At 39.0% G+C, this 27884-nt stretch overlaps 1 protein-coding gene across 2 annotated transcripts in view; it reads left to right on the top strand.

Moving 5' to 3' along the window:
• SIDT1 (SID1 transmembrane family member 1) overlaps window positions 1-27884 on the top strand; it is a 95497-nt gene that overhangs the window by 34938 nt on the left and 32675 nt on the right. For both annotated transcript variants that reach the window (XM_041750794.1, XM_041750719.1), the window contains exons 4-10: window positions 6348-6393; window positions 9656-9757; window positions 10378-10461; window positions 12390-12477; window positions 13666-13737; window positions 14151-14244; window positions 23557-23600. In XM_041750794.1, the coding sequence (XP_041606728.1) occupies window positions 6348-6393; window positions 9656-9757; window positions 10378-10461; window positions 12390-12477; window positions 13666-13737; window positions 14151-14244; window positions 23557-23600 (530 nt within the window). The remainder of the gene's footprint in view (window positions 1-6347; window positions 6394-9655; window positions 9758-10377; window positions 10462-12389; window positions 12478-13665; window positions 13738-14150; window positions 14245-23556; window positions 23601-27884) is intronic.

Here is a 27884-nt window from a genome sequence, read left to right as displayed (position 1 = left end):
GAAATCAATGTGGTAAGTGCCATTTCAAGAAGTTAGAAAGTAAAAGGAAATAATTAAATAAAAGCATAAAACAATGAAATAGAGAATAAATCAACAATGGACAAAAATCAAACAAAACACAAATCAGTTATTTGAAATGACTAGTATAATTTTTATACCTGTTTTTTAAAAATAAGGCAAGCCCATTGGGAAAAAAAAATTGGAAAGAGATTTGAACAGACGCTTTACCAAAGAAGGTATCCAAAATGGTCCCCAAACGCAATCTTAACTAGCTATTAGAAATGCAAAACTATGATGAGAGATTTCACTACACCTACCAATTTCTATCATTTGAAAAGACCCATCAATGTAATCTCACTCCTACTTATTATAAATCCAACTTCTAGATATACAATTGTCTTATTCATCTGATGGAATACTACACAACAGTAAAACGGAACAAGCTATTACAATAGCTGGCAACGTGGGCAAATCTCACAAACACATTTTCAAGCAAAACAAGTCAGACAAAAGGAACACGTAGTATTTGATTCTATTTATATGAGGTTTAAAAATAGACAAAACTATTCTGTAATGTTACAAGTCAGGACAGTGGTGACTTTGGAGAGTGTATTACTGTTTACCTGGTGAGAATTCATTCATATATATACTTATACTTGTGTTTTTTTCTGTATGTTTGTTACACTTCAATAGGAAGGTTAATTTTTTTAAATCATAGTATTTTAAAATAGTATATATTACTTTTGCAGCTTGTTTTTCTGATCAGAATGTTTTGTTCTACTGTAAAGCTCACCTTAAGTTTTCTAAGGCAGTTTATAAAGGAGTCTATAGCCAGTGGAGTTGCTAATAGGAATCAGATATTTATTCTGGTCTTCTCTGCAGCTCTTGCAATATGTACCTAAGAGGTGGATGGACAGATAGGTGAATGAATGGCTAGAAGGATGGAGAAGTAGTCACAGCATTTTATCCAAGTCTCTCCATTAATTTTGACTTAGAATAAAAGTAACATGATAATTTCAAATGCAAAAAAACAAACAAACAAACAAAAAAACCACCCTCACTCTCATCCTTGGGTGGGGAAAAGGCAGAAAAAGTTTCTCTGGTAGAAAAAATCTACCCTGATCAATTAAGTGAGAGTTTCTAGAAAGGAGGTTTGAGCATTAGAATATACATTTTTAAAGTTTCCCAAGTGATTCTAATGTGTAGCCAGAGTTGAGAACCACTACCTCTAAGCAATTTCTAAATATGGTGCTTACATTTAATTATTTTAATACTTTATTTATTTAAATAAATCTTTATTTAATACTTTAATACTTTATGATATTAAACAATATGGGAACTCATGGTGATATATTTGAAGGAGGTGGAAGTACATTACTTGAAGAGTGCAGTTTGAACTTTGGAGAAGCCTCGTATTTACTGATTGGTCTCTGTGTCTTTGACCTGTCACTGTCACCTGGTAGCAGTTTAACTTGAATTCTAGGGCTGGTTTTCCTGTGAGGCTAATTAGATCCTTTGGAGAACTGAATTCTGTGAAACTGAAATCATAAGGTCACAACTCTGTGCAAGTGTTAATGAATGACATGCGTGCTGGTGGAACTGCAAATCTATTCCCTCACATTGTCTTCTGTTTCCACCCCGAATAATGTGACCTGACCTCAGCAACCAGGCATTCAGAGCATTTCAAAATGCACACAGTTACTAGGACTTTTATGAGAATAAGATAAGTCTGAGAAGAGCTGGTAACTGAAATATATATGCATCTCTTCCACCTTGGCTCCGGATTGGCTACTCAGAAATCTGGAGATGATGGTAACAGGCAGGATCTGGGGATTGTGGTGAGATCTGAAGTCTACAGATTGAGAGAAACCCTGAAAAATCAACTCAAAAGTCCTAACATGGCAGTTTCTGTTGTATGCTTTTGAGTGGCAGATAGAAGGTATATGAAAACATGTTTCAGGATTTTTTTTTCTAGAATCGTAAATTTTAAGAATGAAAGGAACTTTGGAAATTGAATCCACTCACCTCATTTGTACTGATGAGCAAACTGATGTCCAGGAAGGTTAAGTGACTTATCTAGACACACAGCTAGGAAAGGGTAAAATCAGGGTAAAATCATTCTACTCCTAACTTCCAGTTCTGAGCTCTTCCCACTATAATATGCTATTTCTACTTTGTTTAAAACTGTCCTCCGAATTTTTATGTTGCCCTAAATATGTTTCTCAATTCCATGAAGCATTTATTTATTTCAATCAAGTCTTAAAAATAAAATTCTGACTTAAAGCATTACTCCCTGCCATCTAACTATCCCTCACCCACCTCCACACACACATACACATAGCTTTGCCACCACTCACTTTCCCCAATTCCAGTGCCTTAGCATTCTGTGTTGCAGAGTGTGAAGCTGCAGGCAGGGAAGAGCCCCTCGCTATAGGGGCAGGGAGGCACCTAATCATGGGGTCAGGGGAGCTTGGAAAGGGTGTTAAGAAACTTAGGTAGTTGGGGCACCTAGTTGGCTCAGTGATTGAGCATCTGTCTTTGGCTCAGGGCATGATCCCAAGGCCTGGGGATCGAGTCCCACGTCGGGCTCTCTGCATGGAGCCTGCTTCTCCCTCTGCCTATGTCTCTGCCTCTCTCTTTGTGTCTCTCATGAATAAATAAATAAAATCTTTAAAAAAAAAAAAAAAAAGAAACTTAGTAGTTGTCTAAGTTGTAATAGTTGTGTGGAGGGTTTGAAGGGGACAAGACTGGAGGTGGAAAATTAGATATTTATTTGAGAGGGGGATGGGGAGCCTGATGCCAGGTTTGATCCCAGGACCCTGAGACCATGACCTGAGCCAAAGGCAGACCCTTAATTGACAGAGCCACCCAGGTGCTTGAGATTCACTGATATTTTTTGTGCAATTGAATATATATGGGATTTTATGGTAATTGAATAGCTATATATATATTATATATAATATGCGGCTAAGGAAAATGAGAAGGTCAAGAATAGGGTAACATTCTTATGTAAGGGATGGTCTGAGAAATAGGAGCCATCAAAAGAAGCTGAGTAGGCATAGCAGATGTGTAAGAGAAAACCCAGGAAAGCTGGTGTTCCAGACCCCAAGGAAGGAAAGAGTTTTGAGATAGAGGGAGTGGTCGTCAGAGTCAAGCGTCACAGAGAGGTAAAGAGTGAAGTCACTGGGTTTAGCAATTAGGAGGTGACTCTTACCTTTTAGCAAAGGCAACTTCAGGGGGATGGTGGGGAAAGAATCCCGACAGCAGTGGGAAGAGGAAAGGATGAAGGAGGGATGAAGGAGAATAGTCTTTTAAGAAGCTGGATTGTGAAGGAGAGGGAGGAGGTAGAATGACACCGAAGGAGTGAAATACAGGAAAAAGGGAGGCATTTTGTCAGGGTGTTTTTGTTTGTTATTTATTTTGAAAATGGTTGAAATGAGAGTATATTTATAAGCCAAAGGCGTATAGTATTTCTAGGACTGTTGGATTTTGTAGAAGCAGAGTCCCAGAGAAGGAGAGAAAGGATAGGAGGTAGCACATGCATGTAGAGTTTATACTTAGACCAGAGCAATGAGGTGGAAGGTTATTCACAGCCAGAGGGTTGCTGGAAGGGTTGGGGTGAGCGAAGGGAGTTCATAACAGATGGCAGTAAGGAGATAACAGGGGATGATATTCTGAAGTCCATAGTCCAAGTGAATAATAGGGCATAATTTCCTTCAACAAACAAAGTGGGGGTTTTGAACACACACTGGGCTCTGTGCCAGGGCCTGGCTATCACAGGATAAAGAAGATGCTGAGAATCTCACAGTATTTTCCAGTACTCACCCCAAAAACCGCTTTGCTCTTGTCTCTGCCTCTTTTCCCACCCACCCTCTCTGCCCACTCCCCTTTCTTTTCCTTCTGTTTTATGACTCTCCCGTATGGATTTCTCCTCTTTCCTCTTCTTCTCCTTCTCCTGTCTCCCTTATCTGCACACTCACCTCTCTGGACACCATCAGGTCCTTTTCTCTTCCCCCGTCCCACAAACTAAGCAGAGCAAAAGAATAATGTCAGCTTTGAGTTTTTCTTATTTATCGAATAAACATTTGTTTCCTGTGCTTAATCTTTTTAAACAAATGGATTGAAAATTTTATACTTTTTTTCTCTAAAGGTGTGTGGGAGTCTCAGTTAGCTTTGTCCTGTTGGTTAACGACGCTGTTAAGGATGGTTGGCAAGATAAACCTTCCCTAACCTGCGTCAGGGCCCATGGGGAAGGAAGCAAAATGTTTCATCGGCAACAGACACCAAGTTTATTTTGCATACCCTGTTGGCTCTATGAGAAAGAAAGGACTTAAATGTGATAGTCTTAAAGAAAATAATGTTTTTGAAGCTTGTATGTATTATACTGGTAAAGAAAATGCAAAGAACAAGGGAAAAAATCATATTGATGCCCATACATTCAGTGTTACAACTGGAATTCAAATTATAGGGGAGTATAGAAAGAAATTTCTGGCCAAAGAAAACTGGTTGCATCTGGAAATCTCATGCTGTCTGTTGCTAGCCAAGCAGATCTGCGTCTTTTTCTTTCCCTCCACCTGGCAAGGAACAGAGTTGAAGGCCCCATGTTGCCCTGGTAACAGTAGATGACACCACACTGCTGACAGGGTGCTGTCCAGCCACGCACAGCCCCGGGTCCTGACTCTGGCCGTGGAATCTCAGGAACAAACACACAACTGGGTTTGACGTTGACTTTGGCTTCTTTAGCTGACTTAGGGCCACAAGTTTTCAACTGCACTTCGACAGAAACAGTCCTTGACGCTGACAATTTCTGCTGGGAGTAGACACATCAAACTTGCCCCCATTGCTAAATTCTGAGCCCCGTCTGCCAACAGCTTAAAATTGCTGGTCATTAAATTTAGAAATAGTGCTTAAAAAAAAAAAAAATAGTGCTTAAGTTTCATGACTTCTAAACAACGCTTCCAATTATAAACTTCTTGTTAAATGTTTTGACATGTCCTTTATAAAGGAATCTTTAATAAAGTTTTAAAAACGGTTTTAACTTTTATAAAAGGAAAATTAGCAGCAGAGTGAAAGACTCTTTAGAGAGCACCAAGGGATGAAGCTGGGAAGGGGCCCCAGGAGAAGCTCAGTTTTGGGTTCCCTGCAATGCAGGCCACCCTGGAGGGGTGGGGACATGACATCCCCCAGGTGCCAGCACGGAGAGTGCAGTGGGCTTGAGTGAGTGACCTTCACAGCCAAAGATGAGGCAGGAGCCAGAAAAAGCAAAAGCCCAAAAGCAGCCCTTACAAAACTCTGGAGAAGACCAATTTGTCTTTGTGTTTTCTGGCTTCTTTAACCTGTTCCACATATGTTCATGGCAGCCAGCACTCTCTGCTGCAAGTACATGCTTCCCACACTCCTGTCCTCAGTGCTGGATTGTTGCTGTCTTCCACAGAAGGATGAACATATCTAATAAAATAGTTCACAGTAAATTACTAACTGGAGAGAAAACAACTTCATTATATTCTTTTGGTGGTATTTACATTTTAAAGGAGGATGGCCTTAGAAGGCAGTGTGTAAACAGAAGAGGAAGAAGTCTTGGACAGGAATATTAGCCGGTGTGCCAGGCAATCGGAGAAGTGCTTGGGAGCAGGAAGTGTATGCTTCTAACCCTAGGGCCCCTCCATGGTGATTATGCATTCACCACATTTAAGATAATGATCTTTTGCCATAGATACATCCAAAGTATTCTGAAGTGTCACCTACATTATCCAAAAGGATCTCAAGCCTTCTTTGCCTCTCTCTTTTAGCCCATTCTAACACCCAAACCCTGTGCTTGATTGTAAAACCTTAAGAGAATCCAAAGGCAAAAGTGTCTACAAAAGTAAACAAAGTAATTACTTTCATAGGTACAACTTGATGGGTATATAAAGACCTAAAATTGAACCCCTCCCCAATTTGATCATTCTTGAGAGTTGAAACCAAGTCCTCAGTCTACTTTGTCAGTTTGATGGGACTAGAACTCTTTTCACAAAAGGTAAGGGTTTCCTTGCATCTACTGTAGGATGGTTTTCTTTTACACAAATAATTTTTGCAGGGCACCAGGGTGGCTCAGTTGGCTAAGTGTCTGCCTTCAGCTCAGGTCATGATCTCAGGGTCCGGGGATCAAGCCCCATGTTGGACTCTGCTTGGCAGGAAGTCTGCTTTTCCCTCTCCCTCTGTACTCTCCCTCTCTCTCAAATAAAAAATAATAAAATAAAAGTTTTAAAAATATAAATAGACTGATTGATTGATTGATTGATTTTGGTTACTAACTTAGCTTTTCTCTCACTTTCCCCCCTTTCCTGTCTCCCACTTATGTTTCTCAGGACAAACGTTGCCTTTCACTTCACTGCCAGCCCCTCTCAACCTCAGGTAAGTGAAAATTTTCAAGGTTATCATGATTCTACCTGTTGACAATGCACCCAGAAAAGCCATGGTAGTAGGTAGAGTCAGCACGTGGTGTTACCGTTGACTTTTCACAACTGGAGATATATTTGTGTTTTTGGCATGTTATTCATATTATTACTGGGATTTTTTTTTTTAATTACTGGGATTTTAGACACAACATTTAATCTCATCACCTTAATTGGTGCAAAATGGGAGGCATGACATTTTTTGGAAGATGTTCCTTGACTCAATTTTTAGCAAATTGTTTGCTTGTTATGCACCAAGGACAGTGTTAGACTGTAGTAGGTGCTGGACATAAAAGGTGAAGAAGAAAAAGATGCAAATTCCGCCTTCATGGACCTCATAATAGAAATGGGTGCTGCGGGGGGGGGGGGTGGCAGGGAGTGGAAGGCCAAACACAAAACAGGTACACAAATAATTAATTGACCTAGAAATAACAGATATTAATTTCTGCAGTATAATGAATAGAATAAGTTAGTTATTCTTGTCATAAAGAGAGAACAGGAATGCTGACATGAGAAGAATTAGATATCTGTGCTGTGCTTTCTACTAAACCAAATCATAAACAGAATAAATACTTGAAAACTTTAAGTTGCTTTTCTGTTGACACTTTGAGCTACTTTCCTTTTTTCTTTCATAGCTTCTGAAAGAGCAAACTGTATGCAATAGCAAGTTTATAACAGATTTGTTTAATGTCTTGATATTTTTTGTAAATCTTCTGCAGGCTGTAATACAGGTTAGATCATAAATGGCTACTTAATTTTTGTTTTGGATATGCTAAAACTGGGATTAACATAATATATGGATACTGTTGTAAACCTATTACAAGCATTTATGTGCTGGTAAATACTTAACAACCAGTTCCCGGAGAGACACTCCTGATTTGTAGTATTTGCCCATTTCTGTGGTGAACATACCTCTAATATGGCCAATCCTAAACTGCCAACATGATGTCCTTGAATACAGAGTTGGGAAGAGACGTGGGCAATCAGCTCTCCATACCTGTATGAGCCAACTCCCACACATCTTTTGAGAGCTAAATTTCCCATCGGTGAAAGCCTCCACAGTGTATACATACTGCCATCCAGTGACAAAAGAGGACTACAGGGCCAAAATCTATTGCCCTCAGCATTTATTGGCCACTTCATTCATGAAATATTTGAAATCAGAGAGGGAGACAAAACCATAAGAGACACTTAACTCTAGGAGACAAACTGAGGGTTGATGGAGAGGAGGTAGGTGGGGGAATGGGGTAACTGGGTGATGAACATTAAGGAGGGCACATGATGGAATGAGCACTGAGTTTTACATGTAACTGATGAATTGCTAAACCCTATCTCTGAAACTAATAATACACTATATGTCAATTTTAAATTAAAGAAAAGAAATATTTGAAAACACTAGTGGCTAGGTGCAAAGGGAGATATCTAAAAAGGGAGGGAAAAACTTACACCTCAACTACAGAGTCTAGTCTAATAGTACTCTATAGTGCTATGCTAAATATAGTAATGAACTGAATGCTGAAGTGCACTTTCAGTTTGTTGAAAATCAGTGATGATTATATGTTACGGCTTCCTTTTATTTTTAAAAAGGTATGTAAATGTGAAAATCTAAGCAGTTTGTATATAAATCTCAAACTAAAGTAAAACATCCTTAGAAAAAATAATAAAACAGGAATTTTTTTATATCTATGAAAGTTTGACCTTACTATTAACTGTACCCATTTTTTGGCCTAAATTTTATATCCTTTTCAACTGTAGGAAACATTTTCTAATGTTTATATAAACTCACCCAAACTAGTATACATTCTCACAGAACCTTGATTATCAGATAGAAGCAGGTTACAGAAACTGGGTAGGTAATAAGGACTCAAGATGGTGATTTCTGGCCTAAATTCCAGCCATTGCTCTAGGTACTTGTCATTTGCTTCTTTTTGATAAAAGTAGATTATCCGGGCAAGGATCAAAAACATTTATTTGGGTTCCCTAAGAACCAAATACCTCTTGAGAATTCCAGAGCATTTACCCTTGGAAGAACCCTGTGTTATATGTATTTGAATCAAGCTTCAAAATGAAAGGTCAAAACAAAGTGGGCTCTTGGGAGTGTTGCCATCTGTTACAAGGCATGAACAGACTTCCAAACAGCAGCGTTAATGACACTTTTTAATCTTGAGGTTATTTTTTTCCCCAATCAGAAGGCTTTGGATTATTGAAAAACACTCTATTTTTATTGCTCTGGTTCTCGGTATAAGGTTAATAAAAAGGATGTTAGAATACAAAATTAAGTTTTAACAGGTTTTGCCTCTCCTTTAAACTGACAGATGTATTAAAGTCCTGGGATGTTGAGCTTGTTTTGATTAGTGTCCTCAAAATCTTGATGTCAAGCTTCCCAACCAGTTACCACATTTATAATTATTGGACAAAAGTCTCCTTTCTTCATTTGTTAGCAACATATTTCAAACTCAGGGTTAATAAACAGATTTCATAATCTAATCTAGGTAAACAGTATAACTTCTTTCTATTATAAATGCTTCCTGATTCTGATGATATCTGAGAAATAATTTTTTTTCCTGAGAAGTTATTTTAAAGATATCTCAGCCTGTTCAAAATTGTGAATATATTTCAGGGAGCTAGAAGTAGTGCTTGATCTTGATCTTTGAATGAAAATATTGTCTCGCTATATTCCAACCAGGAAAGAGATTCTTTAGCAAGAAGTCTGTGGGCCAGGTAGGTCCAGTGATAATCCTTTGCCTATAGGAAGGTGGTTAAGAATCTTGAAGAACAGGCTTATCTGCTTTTCAAAGTGGAGCTTCCTATTTCAAAATGACCACATTGAAGTAAATGTCTCATGTTACATCTTGAGTATCCCTAGTTCAAAGGATTGGAAGGATCTCCTTAAACAGAAACTGGAATGAAGTGCAGGAAAGTATAATTGAGAAAGAAATGCTTTGAATGCTTTTTTAGCAAATGAAATGACATTGTGAAATGGCTACCTTGTTTTATTCACCGCTGTATGCTTATTATCTGGCACAGAACCTGGAGCCCTGCACACAGCAGTGGCTCAATATATGTGAGATGAATGGCTGACTGATTTAATGGAGATGTAATCTGAACTTTGTGCCTAATATTAGAGGAAACAATCCTATTCATGTAAAACCAGTTTGAGTTCACAACCATAAAGATTTCTTAATATTAACAAATCCTTTCTTTCTTTTTCTTATTCTCAGTATTTTCTATACAAGTTTCCTGATGATGTGGATTCAGTTATTATTAAAGTCGGGTCTGAAATGGCTTATCCATGTTCTGTTGTCTCAGTCCAGAATATCATGGTGAGTCTTAATAACTTGTCGACCTTTCAATATGGAGTATTATATTGTCCCAGGATAAATGAAAGAGCAGGGTGGGGACTATCTCATCCTCTTACGTTGTATCTCCTGCAAAACTGCTAAATAATAAAAACAATATCTTGTGCACACAACTGGGTTATCTGTTTGGAGATACTGATTTGGGGAGATAGAGAATGTTGACTCCTCACCAAAATAAACAAAGGAAAGAAGGGAGGATCATGACAAAGAATATGGAAGACCAAATTGTGGGCTGCACAAGAAACATAGAAACCTACTGTTTATTCTATGCTTTAAAATTTTTATTGTAATATTAGGCCCTTTCTGTCTCATGTGTTAATAAAAAATGGGAAAGGTGTTATATACTTTGAGACAATCTTTTCAGTTCTCTTTGATATAAAGTGATCTTTAGAAGGCACTTTAGAGGATTTAGAAGACAAAGCACCAAGTTTTAGAAGGAATGCTTCATGGCTTTTCTTGGAGAAAACTTTTCATGGTTTCTGGCTGAGTAAGAAACTTCTTGCTCTATGATCCAGGTGGAATGGTGGTGTGTGTAATATGGCTTTAGTGATGCTTTCCTTTTTTATCCCTCATGCACGTTACAGTGCCCAGTGTATGACCTCGACCACAACGTGGAATTTAATGGTGTCTATCAGTCCATGACCAAGAAAGCTGCCATCACACTACAGGTGAGACATCTATTCTGTGGTCACTATTGTCAATGACAATACACAGTTCATAGACAATACACATGAACTGTGTATTGAACATAGTTCAATACACAGTTCATGCTGTTGGACCAGCATCCAGAAGGTATCATCGTCCACTGTGTGCTTTGGATCTCTCTCTTTTATGATTGACTTTAGAACAAAGATTGTGGGGTACCTGGGTGCCTTGGTCAGTTAAGCATATGCCCTTGGCTCAGGTCGTGATCTTGGGGTCCTGTTATCAAGCCCTGAGTCAGGCTCCCTGCTCAGCAAGGGGTCTGCTTCTCCCTCTTCATCTACTCCTCTCTACCCTCCACTCATGCTCTCTCTCTCTCAAATCAATAAATAAATAATTTAAAAAATATATAAAAATAAAATACAGATTTCTACCACAGGCCGTGGTAGACAATGCTCCTCTGCCAAGTACCCCATTCTCCTTCAGAAGTCTTGGGGACCCATGATGTGATGGCACATATATCTGACAGATTGCTAAGATTGCTAAGATTGCTACTCATTGGGAGATGACAATTTAGTGTAAAGTTTGATTTATTTAAAAGAACTGAACATATTCTAATGCTCTGTATAACAGTAACACAAAGAGGACTTCCATTCTGTCCGAATGGAAAGGTTCAAAGGAATATGGACCACATGTGCATAGGGGTTTGCCCTTTTGTCATTTGTAATTAAATTATTTCAATAGCAATTTTATGGCAAAAAATGAATGTATATCCTGTCAGTAAATTTTCAAAGAGATTCTGTCCCTGCCTTTAGGGTGGTATTTACTTTAGTTACCTACAACTTAGTCTGTTCTCCAGAGTAAGGTGATACTGTTTACTGAGCAACAAAGAATGAAGAAAGGTTAATTATAATTTAGCTATCAAATGTAGAAAGTTCTATTAGGCTTTAATTTCCTAGTGCCTCAGTTTTTATATGCCAAATATCTGTTCTTGTTCACTCATGAATAAGGAGTCTGAGACACAGAGAAGCACGTTTAGAGAAAGTTAAAGCCAAAACTGTAACTCAGGTCTCCTCACTTAAATCCTTGCATCCCTAACCTACATTATTTAATCAATTGTGACTGCGCGACTTTTGGAAAGTCATTTATCATTAGATGGTTTTATTTTTTATCTTTTATCTTTTTGTTTTTTTGTTTTGTTTTTTGTTTTGTTTTGTTTTTTTTATTTATGATAGTCACAGAGAGAGAGAGAGAGGCAGAGACACAGGCAGAGGGAGAAGCAGGCTCCATGCACCGGGAGCCCGATGTGGGATTCGATCCTGGGTCTCCAGGATCAGCCCTGGGCCAAAGGCAGGCGCCAAACCGCTGCGCCACCCAGGGATCCCTATTTTTTATCTTTTAAAGATTTTATTTATTTGGGAGAGAGAGAGTGAGAATGAGCAGTGGGGGGGAGGGGCACGTGGAGAGGAAGAAGCAGGCTTCATCCCAGGACCTGAGATCATGACCTGAGTTCAAGACAGACACTTAACTAACTAAGCCACCCAAGTACCCCTATCATTGGATTTTTAAATAATAAAGACTCAATATAGTGAACCTAAAATACTCTAAGGTATGCTAATTTTAAAATCATAATATACAAATATTAATTATTAAACATAGGCTGTTGACATATTTTTATATGGGACCTATTACAGTTCTAATCACCTAAGTGGACACAAGATAGATTGAAATTAGAATAAGGTATCTATTTACTTGAATTTTTGTATGTAACAATTATTTTATTGTGGATAAAATCTGAAGTAGATCATGGTTATCTGAAAATTCTTTCTAATAACTTAGGGGACAGGGGTGAACGTTCTCTTTCTCTCTTACTGCTCCCATACCCACCACCATGGTCATACTCCCCTTTTGCTATCCTTTCTCGCTACATCACATGTTGTTATGTCTTATGCAGAAGAAGGATTTTCCAGGCGAGCAGTTCTTCGTGGTATTTGTGATAAAGCCTGAAGATTATGCCTGTGGAGGATCTTTCTTTATCCAGGGTAAGAGATAGTGAGGAATGCTTGTCACTTAGAAAAACTTAATGAAATGGAAGAGAAGGAAAGCCAAAACCTCACAGGGGCCCCTGACTATTATCTCCGGTTCTCAGTGAAGGTCATCAGCAGTCTGAGAGATATGTGAAAAAAGTAAGAGAGAAAATGAAAAATCTAAAGCTATTGTTGATACTACAAAATGTCACTGAGTGTGCTACATCTTTTCAAAGTCTTGTGCTCCCTCAGACCATGCGACTTATATTCACTCAGTTGGCCTTTTACTCAACACATTATTTGCTATTATGAAATAATGATTTTATGCAGCATATCAAGGTCCACTTTCTAAGATGGGCTTGGTAGCCAGCAGTAACGGAGCTACTGTATTTATCAGTAGTCATCATTTCCACAAGGATGTACAAGGAAAATTCAGAGTTCTCAATTTTAGTCGCCAAAATTATACCTGGCAAGATGGTAAGAAAACAAAGTGGGACAATTTATCCAATGACAAGGGATTGTGTGTGAGCTCTTAAGGATAGTACAAATGGTTATGGGTAACTACCCAAGAACTACTGTGGGAATGGGATAAAATAGGCTGTTGATTGAAAACATAGACCCCCAGCAGCTAATAAGCCACATGTGATCAACACAGAGGGTGTTTACTATTGAATATAACATGGTTCTCTTTCCAGGTGGGTGGAATTTTTGCTTATGTATTCTTAAATTTCTTAAATATATAGTCTAGAGTTTTGCCAGTATGCATTGTTCTTTGGTAAACTGCAAATCCTTCTATGACTATATAACAAAAAACAAATTTTCACTGGCTGAGATAATGCAAACTAAGAGATGAGACAGCTTTTATTTTTGTAGCTGTTTTCTTCAGATGTCTGTGGCATATTGAGCCACATGGATAGCAAAGGATGAGTCAAGCCTTCTTCACTCAAGAAAGGAGGCTGCAGTCTCACTGCTTCAATACTACCAAAGGCACCCAAGCAGAGACCAAATTGAAAGTTTAGCCAAAAGGGGTATTAGATTTGTGGCTTTGGGAGTTAAATTTTCCTGTAGTTCTTGCTACAAGAAAATTCAACAACCAGAGCTAATTGTGGACAGTTTTTGAACAACTGTGGCCTCAAATAAGAGGCCAAGAACGAAGTATCTGATCTATTATGCCTTGTTCTTTTTTTTTTTTTTTCTTACCAGAAAAGGAGAACCAAACTTGGAATTTACAACGAACAAAGAACCTTAAAGTGACCATTGTTCCTTCCATTAAAGGTCAGTATTGGCTCTACAATTCGGTGGAGAAAGATTCCTGTGTCAGGAAGTCAGTCATATACATCAATGCTAATGTCATCCTTCCAGAGAAACATCATAAGAAAACTGACATTTACCCTAGAGATAGAAGAGAGAATCAAAGTGTTTTGTTAAATCTCTTCCAGAAAGAGAGGGAACTCAGTTGTGAAGTTGTATATGGGAAGTCCCTTCCTAGCTTCCATTGGGAACTCATGACTGTGAAAGGTGGCCATTTGTGGATAATAGCTGGGTGACAGCTTTGCTACTTTGAATGGAAATATATTAGGACTTTAAAATGTGTGTGATGGAGATGGGTCCTTAAAGCTGTCCTGTCCCAAACATAATCCTCTTTTCTTCTGAGGATACCCTGACCAAAGTTGTTTCTCTTCCCTCAGGATCTGTTTATGTAAAATCCATCCTTCTCAGTTCCCTCATCTTCTTCTCCTTCTACTTGGGATGCCTGCTTGTTGCGTTTGTTCATTATATCAGGTAGGTCAAGAGTATGAAGAAATGTTAACCCCTGATGCCTTTCTCTACATAGGGATTAGAGCATTAGGCTTTAAAGCCATATTGACTGGATTCAACTCTACCTCAACTACCAACTGTGTGCCCTTGGCACTTTATGCTATAAATATATAGCTTTATGCTATAATAGCACTTTATGCTAAGAATATGCGATAAAGGACATAAGTGTGCCCTCCTACTTATCAAAATGAGATGATAATTTACCTCCTAGAAATTGTATAACTGTAGTGTTTACATCAGTGTCCTGCAAAGAGTAAGTGCATAGTCAATAAAACCTCAACAGAAAGACAGCACGGATATTTTTTGGACCAGATAATGCTGTAAATCCTATGGAATTTAGGAAATGAGTTCTTCCTAACATGGAAAAATGTATTAAATATTCCATTAACAGCTTTAAATATTCCATTAACAAGCAAATTAGTATCTAAAATAAATCTTGAAGTATAATAAATAGCAGAAGTGATGTGCTTTGATACTGCATTACCTGGTGCTTTCTTACTACTGAAGCATCAATTTTCCAGGAAAATGTCCCTTGGGAGAAAAAAAGGAAATGACTGTACTGTAATTTAACCAAGACCATTTCCCTTCCCAAGAGTTCTGAGCCCGTAATAAACAGAGCCCCAGTTTCTCCTTGCACCTCTGAGTAGGCACAAACCCTGAGAACTCTGTACTTTATTGTGGTCTCTGTGAAACGACTATAAAAGAATGGCAGAAGGCCTACAATAAACAAATGTTCTTTCCTGTCTTGAACATGTAAAGAAAACAAAGCCAGCAAAGAATTTTCACAGTGCTGGGCAAGGTCACAGCATCACTGGAAAAACTTCATGGCTACCACAGTAATACAGCTGTCCCAGTGATACAGACCGATCCAGGATTCAAAAAATAATTTTCTTCCTTGACCTTTACAAAGCTTTTCAGTTGAGAAACTGAAGTTTAAAACCATGGGACCACCGCTGGCCATACCTGGCACAATTTGAGCATCAAAATAATTAAGAATAATGAATTATAAAACATTGAGAAAAATAGAAATTCATGAATCCAAATTGTTAAAGGGAAGAAGGAAGGACCTAAGTGCCTCCATATATAAATCGAAAGTCACTAAAAGAGGTATGCATTAGGGAAGGGAGCCATTAGCACATGCTGACAGTGTAAGGAAGGACTCTTGCCTACATCAGAATGCCAAAAACTTACTGGAAAATATGGAGGGCATGCTGGAATTGGCAAATCATCATTTTTCATAGGGCAAATTAAGAATCATCAGCGGAGGGATGGCTGGGTGGCTCAGTGGTTGAGCATCTGCCTTAGGCTCAGAGCGTGATCCTAGGATTCTGGGATCTAGTCCCACATCCGGCTCCCTACAGCGAGCCTGCTTCTCCCTCTGCCTGTGTCTCTGCCTCTCTCTCTGGGTCTCTCATGAATAAATAAATAAAATCTTTTAAAAAAGAGAGAGAGAGAGAGAATCAGCAGTGGATACTAAACCAAGAGGGAAATCTGATGAGAATCAAGGTACTACACTGCTATAAAGTGTATCCCCACAAGTCTCTTTATAGTTGTAAGGGAAACATAGTAATTATACAATGGAAACTCAGAATAGGATTAACTGGGTGATCAAAATTAATGTGAGTGAGGGGAAGATTGGTATTGTGTGCCTCCATGTGGGACACTCTAAAGACACAACACCATGTATGCAATATTCCAGCCAGATATGCATATTTTGAAAATAATCATGAGGAAAAATTGAACTAACTCAAAATGACAAACATTTTATTAGAATGTGTCTTCAGGGCAGCCCGGGTGGCTCAGCAGTTTAGCGCCACCTGCAGCCTGGGGTGTGATCCTGGAGACCCGGGATCGAGTCCCACTTCAGGCTCCCTGCATGGAGCCTGCTTCTCCCTCTGCCTGTGTCTCTGCCTCTCTCTATCTCTGTCTCTCATGAATAAATAAATAAATAATCTTGAAAAAAATTAAAAATAAAGATTAAAAAAAGGAATGTGTCTTCAAAGACAAAGGAAGGCCGTGGAAATGTTCCAGATTGAAGGAGATGAAAGAGATATGCGCAACTAGAGGCAATATCTGGTCTCAGATTGGATCATTTGCTAGAAGAATATGCTATAAAGGACATTATTGGGTCAATTAACAAAATTATGATACAAATTAGGTAAGAGTATCATATTGATGTTAAATTTTCTGAATTTGACAATGATACTGCGGTTAGGTCAGAGAATATCAGAATACCTTTATTCTTTGGAGATTATTTAGGGCACCTGGCTGACTCAGTCAGTAGAGCATGTGACTCTTGATCTCAGGATCATGAGTTTGAGCCTCAAGCTGGGCATAGAACTTACTTTTAAAAAATGGAAAAAAGAGCACCTGGGTAGCTCAATTAAAAAAATGGAAATACTTATGAATAAAAGTTCATGACATAAGCAACTTACTTTCGAATGGTTAAAAAATTGTATATATCGTGTGTGTATATATATATCATGTATATGTGTGTATATACATGCACATATATATTATTCACATGCAGAATGATAAACCAAATGGGGTTTCATGCTAACAATAAGTGAATCTAAATAAAGGGTGTATAGGTGTTCTATATTTTATTCTTATTTTTACAACTTCTCTGTAAATCTGACGTTATTTTCTAATAAAAGTTAAAAACGAAAACTCCAGGTTATAGGCAAATATATCTGGAAAGTATAAATATTATCTGATTATCGGCCCACTTAATTTACTAGATCATAATAGCTGACCATTAACAGGCACTGTGCTGAGCTCTCTGAGCAGATTATGTCATTTATTTTTGTTTTAAGATTTTATTTATTTATTCATGAGAGACGCACAGAGAGTCAGAGACACAGGCAGAGAGAGAAGCAGACTCCATGCAGGGAGCCCGATGTGGGACTCAATCCCAGAACTCCGGGATCATGCCCTGAGCCACCTAGGTGTCCCAGGTTATCTCATTTAATGCCCTACAACAAGTATTAGTATTATCACCACTTCATGGTTAAGGAAATTGGGGCATAGGGATGTGAAGCAATTTGACCAAAAATTCATAGCCAGTAAATGGGGGAGCTGAGATTTGTCTAGATTTCCAGGCAGCATGGCTCTAGAGCCTTACCTCTTAAGCAGACTGGGTATGCTTAAGGCGGGTCTGGAGTGGTCAGGGCATGTGAGGGAGGGCAGTCCTGATCAGGGAGACCAAACCAAAAGCCTGGCACCCCAGCATGGATTCTATTGGAAAAGTACCCAAAAAGCTCTTAATTTTGACTCAGATGAGCTCCAAGATCATGATCAAAGAAAAGAAGTTCATCTCTTCTGCCTCTCTTAGGAAGACTGTCTCTACTCCTGATGATATAAATTTTAGAAAATAAAATTTCACCTCTTTAGTTAACTAGCACACAATTATCAACATACAGACAAAAAATTAAGAGCTGGATATCAATCTCCCTAACATTGTCATTTAGTCTACAGAAGCAAGCACAGTTTTTGAAAGTTGTGGTATAAGGCTCTGTTGAAACCTCTGCCAGATTATTTTGCTACAGTCAATTGCACAAGCATAGATTCTTTCCAAGTATAGAGAAACTTAAAATAGAAATCTGGAGACATAAGAACTATTTGGCATTCTTAATGAGAGGATAGACTGAGGAAAAATGCTAACAGAACTCTTCCCTCATTGAGCTGAGGAGAAATAACAAAGTTTTCTACAAAACCAAATGAAGTCCTGGAGCATAATGCCATTTGCTTGATGAGTTCCCTGTATTTTGTTATTAATAAATATGAGATTTGCAGTGCATGCTATGAAATCAAGATGAAACATGGATAAGAGACATGGCCCCTGACCTCAGGGAGCTAAGAATCAAATGTATTAGCTGCACTGGCTTGAACCTAAACACCATTCCCCTCTCATTCCCAGCCACAATCCATCCAACAGGTATTTAAGGAGCCACTACAATCAATGTGCAGACACTGGGCCAAACACTGGATACAGGTTCTCTTACTCGTTTCTCCCAAACACCCTGCCAGACACTGAGTTCAAACTGCATAATCCTGAGAGTATTCATCCTTCTATGATTCTTGTATTAGTTATCTATGGTCACTATAATGTTGCATAAAAACCAACCACAAAAACTCCAATGACATACATCAATAAATATTTAAGTTTACTTACAAATGTGTGAGTCAGCAGGATGCTGCTGCCACTCCAGAGTAGGCTCAGAGATCTCAGTTGGGTGTGGCCATAGAGTGCAATCACCTGGCAGGTCAGCTAGGCACTGACTCTGCTAGACCAGCCTCAGCTGCACTTGGTCTCTCAGATTCCAGGGGGCTGGCCCTGGCTTATTGTATCTCCAAGAGAGATAGCAGAAGAGTGCGAGGCCTCCTTTTTAATTTTTTTTTTTTTAAGATTTTGTTTATTCATGAGAAACGGAGAGAGAAAGAGGCAGAGACACAAGCTGAGGGAGAAGCAAGCTGCTCACAAGAAGTCTGATGCGGGACACGATCCCGAATCATGCCCTGGGCCAAAGGCAGACACTCAACCGCTGAGCCACCCAGGTGTCCCTCCTTAACATGTAGGTTCAGCAGTGGCATAGCATCACTTCTCCTTTCTATTAGTCAAAACAATTCATGAGGCCAGTCCAGATTCAAGAGGTGAAGATACAGACTCCGCCTTTTGATTTAAGGAGCTGAATACAAGAGGAACTGTAGCCATTTTGTAATCAGTGTGGCATAGTTCTCATTTACTATTTTCTCCTTTGCTCACTGGATACTGCCTGCCTCAGCCTAGCTTTCTAAATCCTTTAACTCCTCTACTGAAGAGTTTTATCAGTTCCAAAACCTACAGCAGCAATCTACCAACCTTTACAGTGTGGGTAAAACCTGTTAGCACAAACACATCATCTTTTATGAGTCCATATAATTGCTTGCCAGTTAATATCACTAAGGTTGTTTTTAAAGGGGAGTTCAACAAATGCTGGTGAGGATGTGGAGAAAAAGAACCCCCATGCACTGTTGGCAGGAATGCAAACTGGTGCAGGAACTATAGAAGACAGTATGGAGGCTCCTCCAGTAATGGCACTACTGGGTATTTACCCAAAAAGTACAAAAGCACTAATTGAAGAGTATTATGCTACGTGAAATAAGTCAGTCAGAGGAAGGCAAAGACCATTGACTTCACTCATATTTGGAATTAAAGAAACAAAACAAATGAGCAAAGGAAGGAAAAAAGAAAGACAAACCAAGAAACAGACTCTCAACTATAGAGAACAAACTGATGGTTACCAGAGGGAGGTGGGTTGGGGGATGGATTGGGAGAAATAGGGCTTGGGAATTAAAGAGTACACTTATGGTGAGCACTGGGTAATGTATAGAATTATTGAACCCCTATATTATTATATAGACTCCTTATTTTACTGTGAATATGTTTGTGTTTCTCATGAAGCCATCATCCGTCCTGAGGAAAGCTGACTGGCTCAGCTCCTTATCAGTTGGCATTAGAGCGGTGGCCCAGAGGCTGGTGGGGGTGGTTTGGTGAGGAGCAGATACTGACCTCATTGTGCCCTGACACTGCTGTACCCTTCTACATGGAGAGAAGAGAGACTCAGGGTATCAACCGGGAATAAAAATAGGTTCTCAAAAAAAAATTAATAAAACACTGTATGTTAACTATACTGGAATTAAAATTTTAAACTTAATTTTTTTTAAAACAGGGACTTTACCAGAGCCTAGAACAGTTGGGCCAAATTCTAATTGCTCTCCTTAATGATATGCCTTTTTCATTCAACAAATATTTAGTTATCATTTCCTATGTGCCAGGCTCCATTCCAGAGTTTAGGGATGCAGCGGTGAACAGACAATCTAGATCCCTGCTCTAATAGAGTTTATATTGTACAGAGGAGAAACACATAAGCAAGCATGCAATTAATAAAGCAAATGATTTCAGCTAGTGACAGGAGGGGTAAAAACAACTCTATAGTGTGATAGAGAATGATTAGATTGGGGAAGCTACTTTAGATTCGGTTTGTTCAGCAAGGAAGGTCCCTCAGAAGCAAGACTTTAATAGCAAGAAGGAGCCAACCATGGAGGATGTGGGGAGAAAGTGGCCCAGGCAGAGAACAAGAGCAAAGGGCCTGAGGCAGGGATGAATTTGCTGTGTCTAGGAACAAAAGGCATATGAAGAGAAGTTCTTCCACCAAACATAGCAGGATCATGAGTGTGCAACTTCTAGAGTTGCCATCTGGAAGTGAATAAGAGCATGTATCGAAGCACAAGCACATATAGTCCCTAACTTTCCTCCTCCCTGAGTCCAACCTCACATCCAAAAGAGGATCATTTTGTGAGAAGACAGTAATTCACATTTCAGTGTCTGATAGACATTCACAAATGATATATCTGGCTTTTTTAGCATTAGTTTTACTGAGATGTAATTCACAGACCATAAAATTCACCCTTTTAAAATATACAGTTCAATGGTTTTTAGTATATTCACAGTTGCAACAGCCATCACCATTATCTAATTCTCATCACCTCCAAAAAGGAACTCTGAGTTCATCAAGATTGCAGGATACAAGACTGATATAAAAAATAAAAAAATAAATCAGTTATATCTCTATACACTAGCAATGAACAATCCAAGCATAAAATTAAGAAAAAGATTTTATTTTCAACAGCATCAAAAATAATGAAATATTTGGGGCACCTGGGTGACTCAGTGGTTGAGTGTTTGACTCTTGATCAGCTCAGGTCATATCGTGATCTCAGGATCCTGGAATCGAGCCTGGCATTGGGGTCTGCGCTCAGTGGGAAATCTGTATAAGGATTCTCTCTCCCTCTGCCCACCCCCCACATCCCGCTCACTTTATATATAAAATCAACAGATATTTTTAAAATAATAAAGTACTTAAGAGTACATTTAACAAACTAAATATGACTTGTACATTGAAAATGACAAAACATCCTTGAAAGAAATTAAAGAGGACCTAAATAAATGGAAAGACATCCCCTGTTCATGGTTTGGAAGACTTAATATTGTTCAGATGGTGTAGTAAAATAATGGCCCCCAAAAGATGTCCACATCCTAATATCCAGAACCTGTGAACATGTTACTGTACATGGCAAAAGAGATTTTATAGATGTCATAAAGTTATAGAGATTGTTCTGGATTATCCATGTGGGTATAATCTAATGACAAGAGTCCTTGTAAGAGGGAGGCAAGAAGGTCAAGAGCAGAAGAAGGAGATGTGATGATGGAAGCAGAGGTTGGAGCAGTGCACTTGGAAGGTGGAGGAAGAGGCCATGAGTTGAGGAATGCAGGCAGCCTATAGGAACTAGACAAGGAAGGGAAAAGGTAATCCCCCAAGAGCTTCCAGAAGGAATATAGCTCTGCTTGATACTACATAAGATGTATTTTGGAATTATGACATCCAGAGATGTAAAGCAATAAATTTTTATCATTCTAAGCCATTAAGCTTGTGATAATTTAGTACATCAGCGATAGAAACTGAAACACATGACAATACTCCCCAAATTGATCTACAGATTGAAAATAATCCGCATCAAAGTCCCACCTGACTTTCTTGTAGAAATTGACAAACTGATCCTAGAATTCATATGGAAATGGAAGGGACCCATAATAATAAAGTAGTCATGAAAAAAATAAAAGAACAAAACTAGAGATCTTATGCTTCCTGATATCAAAACTTACTACAAAACTATATAATCAAAATTCTGCAAAGACATATAAATCAATGGAATAGAATTGAGAGTTCAGAAATAAAACCTCACATTTATAATCAATCTATTTTTGACAAGGGTACTGAGACAATTCAATGGAGAAAGGATGTTCTTTTCAACAAATGATATTGATAGAACTGGGTATTGACCTGAAAAAGAACAGAGTTTTACCCCTACCTCACACCATATGAAAAAATTAACTCAAAGGGCATCTGGCTGGCTCACTCAGAAGAGCATGCAACTCTTGATTGTGTGGTGGTGAGTTTGAGGTGCACATTGGGTCTTGAGATTACTTTAAAAATAAAAAAATAAAATCTTTTTTAAAAAATTTACTCAAAACAAAAAGAGCATAAATATAAGAGCTAAAAATTTAAAAATTTAAAATTTATAAATATAAGAGCTTATAAATATAAGAGCATAAATATAAGAGCTAAATCTGTAAAACTCTTAGAAGAAAACATAGGTGTAAATCTTTTGTGATCTTGGATTAGGCAATAGTTTCTTAGATAGGACGCCAGAAGCACAAATAACAAAAGAAAAAAAAGAGATAAACTAGACCTCATCAAAGTTAAAACATTTATGATTTTTTTTAAGATTTATTTATTTTGTTTAAGAGAGAGAGTGTGAGGAACAAAAGTAGGAAGGGCAGAGGGAGAGGGAGAGAAAATTTCCAGCAGGCTCCACACTGTGCATGAAGCTCAACAAGGGGCTCAGTCTCACGACCCTGAGATCACAACCTGAATCAAAACCAAGAGTCGGGTGCTTAACCAGCTGCACCACCCAGGGGCCCCAAAACTTTTGTGCTTTTTAAAAATTAAAAAAAAAATTTATATACACATATTTTTTATTGAAGTTCGATTTGCCAAACTTTTGTGCTTTTTTTTTTTTAATTTTTATTTATTTATGGTAGTCACACAGAGAGAGAGAGGCAGAGACACAGGCAGAGGGAAAAGCAGGCTCCATGCACCGGGAGCCCAACGTGGGATTTGATCCCGGGTCTCCAGGATCGCGCCCTGGGCAAAAGGCAGGCGCCAAACCGCTGCGCCACCCAGGGATCCCTAGAATTAAATAATAGTGATGATTGCACAGTTTTGTGAACATATTAAAATTCATTGAAATGTGCACACTAAAGAGTGAAGTTTATGATATGTGAATTATCTGAAAACAAATGAATCTGAAAATAAATTAATGAATTTATGTATGTAGATACATGCCTAGGCGTGGAATTGGGTCATAAGGTAAGTCTATGTATAGCTTTCTGAGGAACTGCTGAAGAGTTTTCTAAAGTGGCCCAACCATTTTACAGTCTCGCCAGCAACGTATCAGAATTCCAGTTTCTCCACTTGCAAAGACTCATTGTTTTGTTTTGTTTTATTTATTTATTTATTTATTTATTTATTTATTTATTTATTTATTTATTTTGCAAAGGCTCATTGTTAAGAGATCCTAGCAGACAACTCTGCACCAAAGTCTATACGGAACAAAAGTAAAATGCTGAGGTTTTCACTGTCTTCTTAAAAACGTGTGTGTGTTTGTTTACAGGTTTCAAAGAAAATCCATCCGTGGAAGCTTTGGTTCCAGTGATGGTAAGAAAAACTCCTGGTTTCAAATTCAAAAGATATCAAGTATGTGGCAACATCCCATTTGGTACTTCTTTTGTCTCTCTGCTTTTTGTAATTTCCAAAGCCTCCCTTGGTTCCTATCCCACAGAGTAATCTAACCTGCACTTTTTAGAGAAAGCAGAGCTAGTGAGAACCAGCCTTTGTAGTTGATAATTACTGAGATATGGAGCTCATACTAAGAACCTTTGCTCACAGTATCCCTTGCAGTTACCCATAGCCCACTTAAAGCCATGCATCTTTTTTTTTAAGTTTAATCTTTTCTTGGATGTAAATTGTTCACATCTGTTATCCCAAAACTGACTTGTGAACAATAATAAGAATTTATTGTGTCAGCTCTGATACAGAGTTCACTTTTCTCAAATTGAGAGAGAGGCTTAAATATTAAGTCTGAAATATTTGAGACTAGTTAGTATAATAAAGAGTATAATAACTTTGGGAAATCCGGAGTAACTGATTATTATTTGACCATTGTAATATGTCTTTTCCTCCACTCTGATAATTTAAACAAAGGAATTCAGTTACCTGATCTTTTTATCAAAACGTAGAAAATATTAAATGTCCTTATTTTTTTAATTCAGAAATGATTGACATGTAACATTGTATAAGTTTCCGGTGCACAACACAAGGATTTGATATTTGTATATATTGCAAAAACGGTCACCAGGATAAGTCTACTTAACATCTATCAACACACATAGTTACAACTTTTTTTTCTTGTGATGAGAACGTGTAAGATCTACTCTCTTAGGAACTTTCAAATATATAATATTTGTATTAACTACAGTCACTAGGCCACACCTTTTATCCCCAGAACGTATTTATTTTATAACTGGAAGTGTATACCTTTTGTAAATGTCCTCATTTTTGAGCTCTAAATCAGTGTGAGTTAGTTACTCAGTGTTCATGAATTATTTGGCATAGAGTGATTATTTGGTAAAGGAACGATTAAACAAGACTTGATTTTTCAGTCACATGCAGCAGATGTTTAGTTCTGTCTTTTCTGTAATTTAAATGAGCCCACAGAATATTAGAAAGACACAAATTGATCCCCCACCCACCCAGCAGGAACATTCTCACTGTGCTGGAGGGCTGCTTCTCCAGCCTTCCTCTGACTTGTTTTTTCCCAATGTCAGCATGTTTATTTTTTCCAGCCACCTATGCAATTGGTTTTGATAACATCCAACTAGCAGTATGAAAGACTACGAAAGGACACTCACTCTAGTATCTTTAAAATACAAAGTACTACTTTCCCTTGTATTCATAAATTGTTTAAATAAATTTGTCTTCTCTCTGGATCTCATCCTTTTTCTTCTCCAAGTGTTGCTCTTATTTTGATCCTAGTTGAACTTAGAAAGCCTGATATGTCAGATCCAACTGATGCTCTGTGAAACGATGGTCTGTTATTTTTACTGTATGAGTGAAAACATGTTTATATTGTAATGATTATTAAAGGAATTTTCATGTTCAGAAGAGTTTCCTGAACAGTGAAGTGTAGGTAGAAAGAGGTGAGACTTTAGCCAGATCATTGTCCAAGATCAAGAAGGCTGTGAAAATTAGTTAAGAGCTACAGGTACCCTTCAGGCGACAAGCAAAAATGAATGAAGGATGAAAGAAAGAAAAAAAGAAGAAAGAAAAAAGAAAGAGAAAGAGAGAGAAAGAAAAAAAGTAAGAAAGAAAGAGGAAAGGAAGTGAAGGGAGGGAGGGAGGAAGGTGAAGAGAAAGGAAGAAAGAGTAAAGATGCATCAGTTAGGACTTATGTGGCTGCAAATAACAGCAAAATAGACCTCAAAACATGCTTAAACAATAAAGAGGCTCCTCTCCTTGTAGGCTGAGCAGAGGGGTGGGCTTCAGGGTTGACTGAGTCTAGTGGCCCTGGTCGTTTTCCCCACCATTCCTTCGACTCTGCTTTGCTTCCAGTGCTGGCGGGGAGGTGAATCAGGATGACACTCTCACCACACAATGTCCAAAAGGAAGGACTTTTTCAGAAGCTCCCATTACTTCTCATGTTTCACTGGTGTAGAGCAGATTATTTGCTTATTGTTAAATCAGTCGCTGCAAAGGAGTAGATTTATCTACAGATGGATCAAGCCTACTTACAGAGCTAAGATGAGATCATCTTCCTCTAAGACCTGTGTTTCTCAAACTTAACATTATTGACATTACAGGCCAGATAATTCTTTGTTGTTAGGGCTGACCCATATACTATAGGATGTTTAACTGCCTTTTGCACCTCCACCTACTGGAAACCAGTAGTACACTCCCTCCTGGTGACAAATAAAAATGTCTCCAGGCATTGGCACATGTCCTCTTGGGGGCAAAATGCCACCCCTCCCCATCTCTACCCCCAATTGAGAATATCGGACTTAAACACACAGACTGCCAGATGAGGTTACCTGAACAGAATCCCAGCTTAGTTAGGAAGTAGGGAATGGGATGCTTCACCACAAAGGGCTTTGAAATGGGAAGAAATAAGGAGCCTTTGTTACGCAGACAGGCTACTTTGGAAACATGCACATGACAAGTGAGACAAGACCCAGATGCTGAGGACAAGAGCAGAGAAGACACATTCCACCCTAGGAAAGAACCAGTTAGCGACTCTTTTAAGCCTATCAGATGGAGCATTGAGAAACCAGCCTGGAGCAAGAGACAGAAGCAAGTGAGGGACAGTCTCTGAAAGCTAATGTGAGACATTCTGGGGAGGGACCTTTGCCGAGGAGCAAGGATAGAGAAATGTCACCCAAGGGCCAGGGTGAGTGTGATTGTGGGGGCCACCAGAAGTTCAGGGGTGCTCAGAGCTACCGGAAATGCCCTGGGGGCTGGCAGCCAGAGTAGATGCTAGGCGCAGCGTCTGAAAGGGAAGGAGGATCCCATTAGACTCCCCATGGGGTCCACCCAAAGCAGTGTGGACCTAGACATCCGAGGAGCTTGGCCTCACGCTTTCACTTCGCGTGCGCTTGAGGTGGAAGATCTGGAGCCAGGCCCTACCGGCCAGCAGAGGGTGGGCAGCCCTGTGTTAGTTCTGTGACAACAGGAAGGCTGCATTTGGAAGATCTGTCAGCGTCCTGGTGTTTGTTTTTCTTTCATTTGCCTGCCGGTCTTTCTTTAAATTCTATTGGAAAAATGTTGACGTTGGCCCCAACTGTGCCATAAAACAAAGAGCTATCTTTCATACTTCATGAGATAAAGACGGAGATAAGACTGTGGAGCCAGCTGAAGTTGAAATAGTGTTGGTAAAGAGCTGCTTCAGGCCACGAAAGGTTTTGGGGGTTTTTGGGGGTTTTTTGTTTGTTTTTTTTGTTTTGTTTTGTTTTTTCACTGTGGTACGTTGGGCCGGACACCGTATTCTCCACTCACCACTTAGTACTGAAGACAGGGGCCTCTGTGGTAGTCTGAGGGCTGCTAGGAAAGGCCCTGTGCTCTAAACACATTTCCTCTGTCAATGGAAAAATCCCACATTTCCCATCATTGTTCAAGAGTCTGTATAGAAATTCAGTTACAGCGCGAGAGAAAGGTGAATGGGGGTGTCCCACAGGCTTCCAGGGCCACACGAGCTGTCAGCATGGAACCTGGTGATACCAGAAGGTCACTTTCTTCAAGTGAGAGAGCTAAACAAACCTGACAGGTTGTTAGATTGAAGAACCAAATGGCCATTCAAGTCCTTCCCTGGATGGAACCATTGACGAATCCTGCTCTTGGCCAAGAGCAGGGTCCAGAGGGAATAAGGCCAACGGTGTGAGTTTGGAGGAGTCAAGGAGCACAGGCCATCATCAGTCTCTGTGGCAGTGGGTCTCAAACTCTAGCCCTGCCTCTTCTTCTTCCAAATTTCCTTGACTTTTCCTGCCACTTTTTCTTTGACAGAAATTTTATTTTAGTGGTTTTCTTCATGCTCTCCTCAACTTTTTTTTTTTTTAATACCTCCAGACTTATTTTTTGTTATCTCATCGCACTGCATGTGCCATTGTGACGCCAGAGAAGGGGAGAGGTCAGAGGCTACCACAAGAAGAGGAGGCAGGGAAAACTCTTGCCAGAGAGAAGCAGCCCATTTCATTCAGTGCAGTAGGATGGTGGGAAGAAGATGGCAGTGGGGTGGGGACAATGAGAGTGACCAGGTGAGCATGACTTGTGTTTCTTCCTCTTCACGCTGAAACTGGGGAGTAGTGATAGGTTAAAAGGAATGCCAAAACAGAGGAGATTTTACCCAACTTGTCATTGGGGACTCAGGATGCCTGTCTTTTTTGCTTTTTTTCC

The sequence above is a fragment of the Vulpes lagopus genome, chromosome 1, assembly GCF_018345385.1.
Source record: "Vulpes lagopus strain Blue_001 chromosome 1, ASM1834538v1, whole genome shotgun sequence".
Lineage (NCBI taxonomy): Eukaryota > Metazoa > Chordata > Mammalia > Carnivora > Canidae > Vulpes > Vulpes lagopus.
This window is presented reverse-complemented; position numbering and strand designations above follow the sequence as displayed.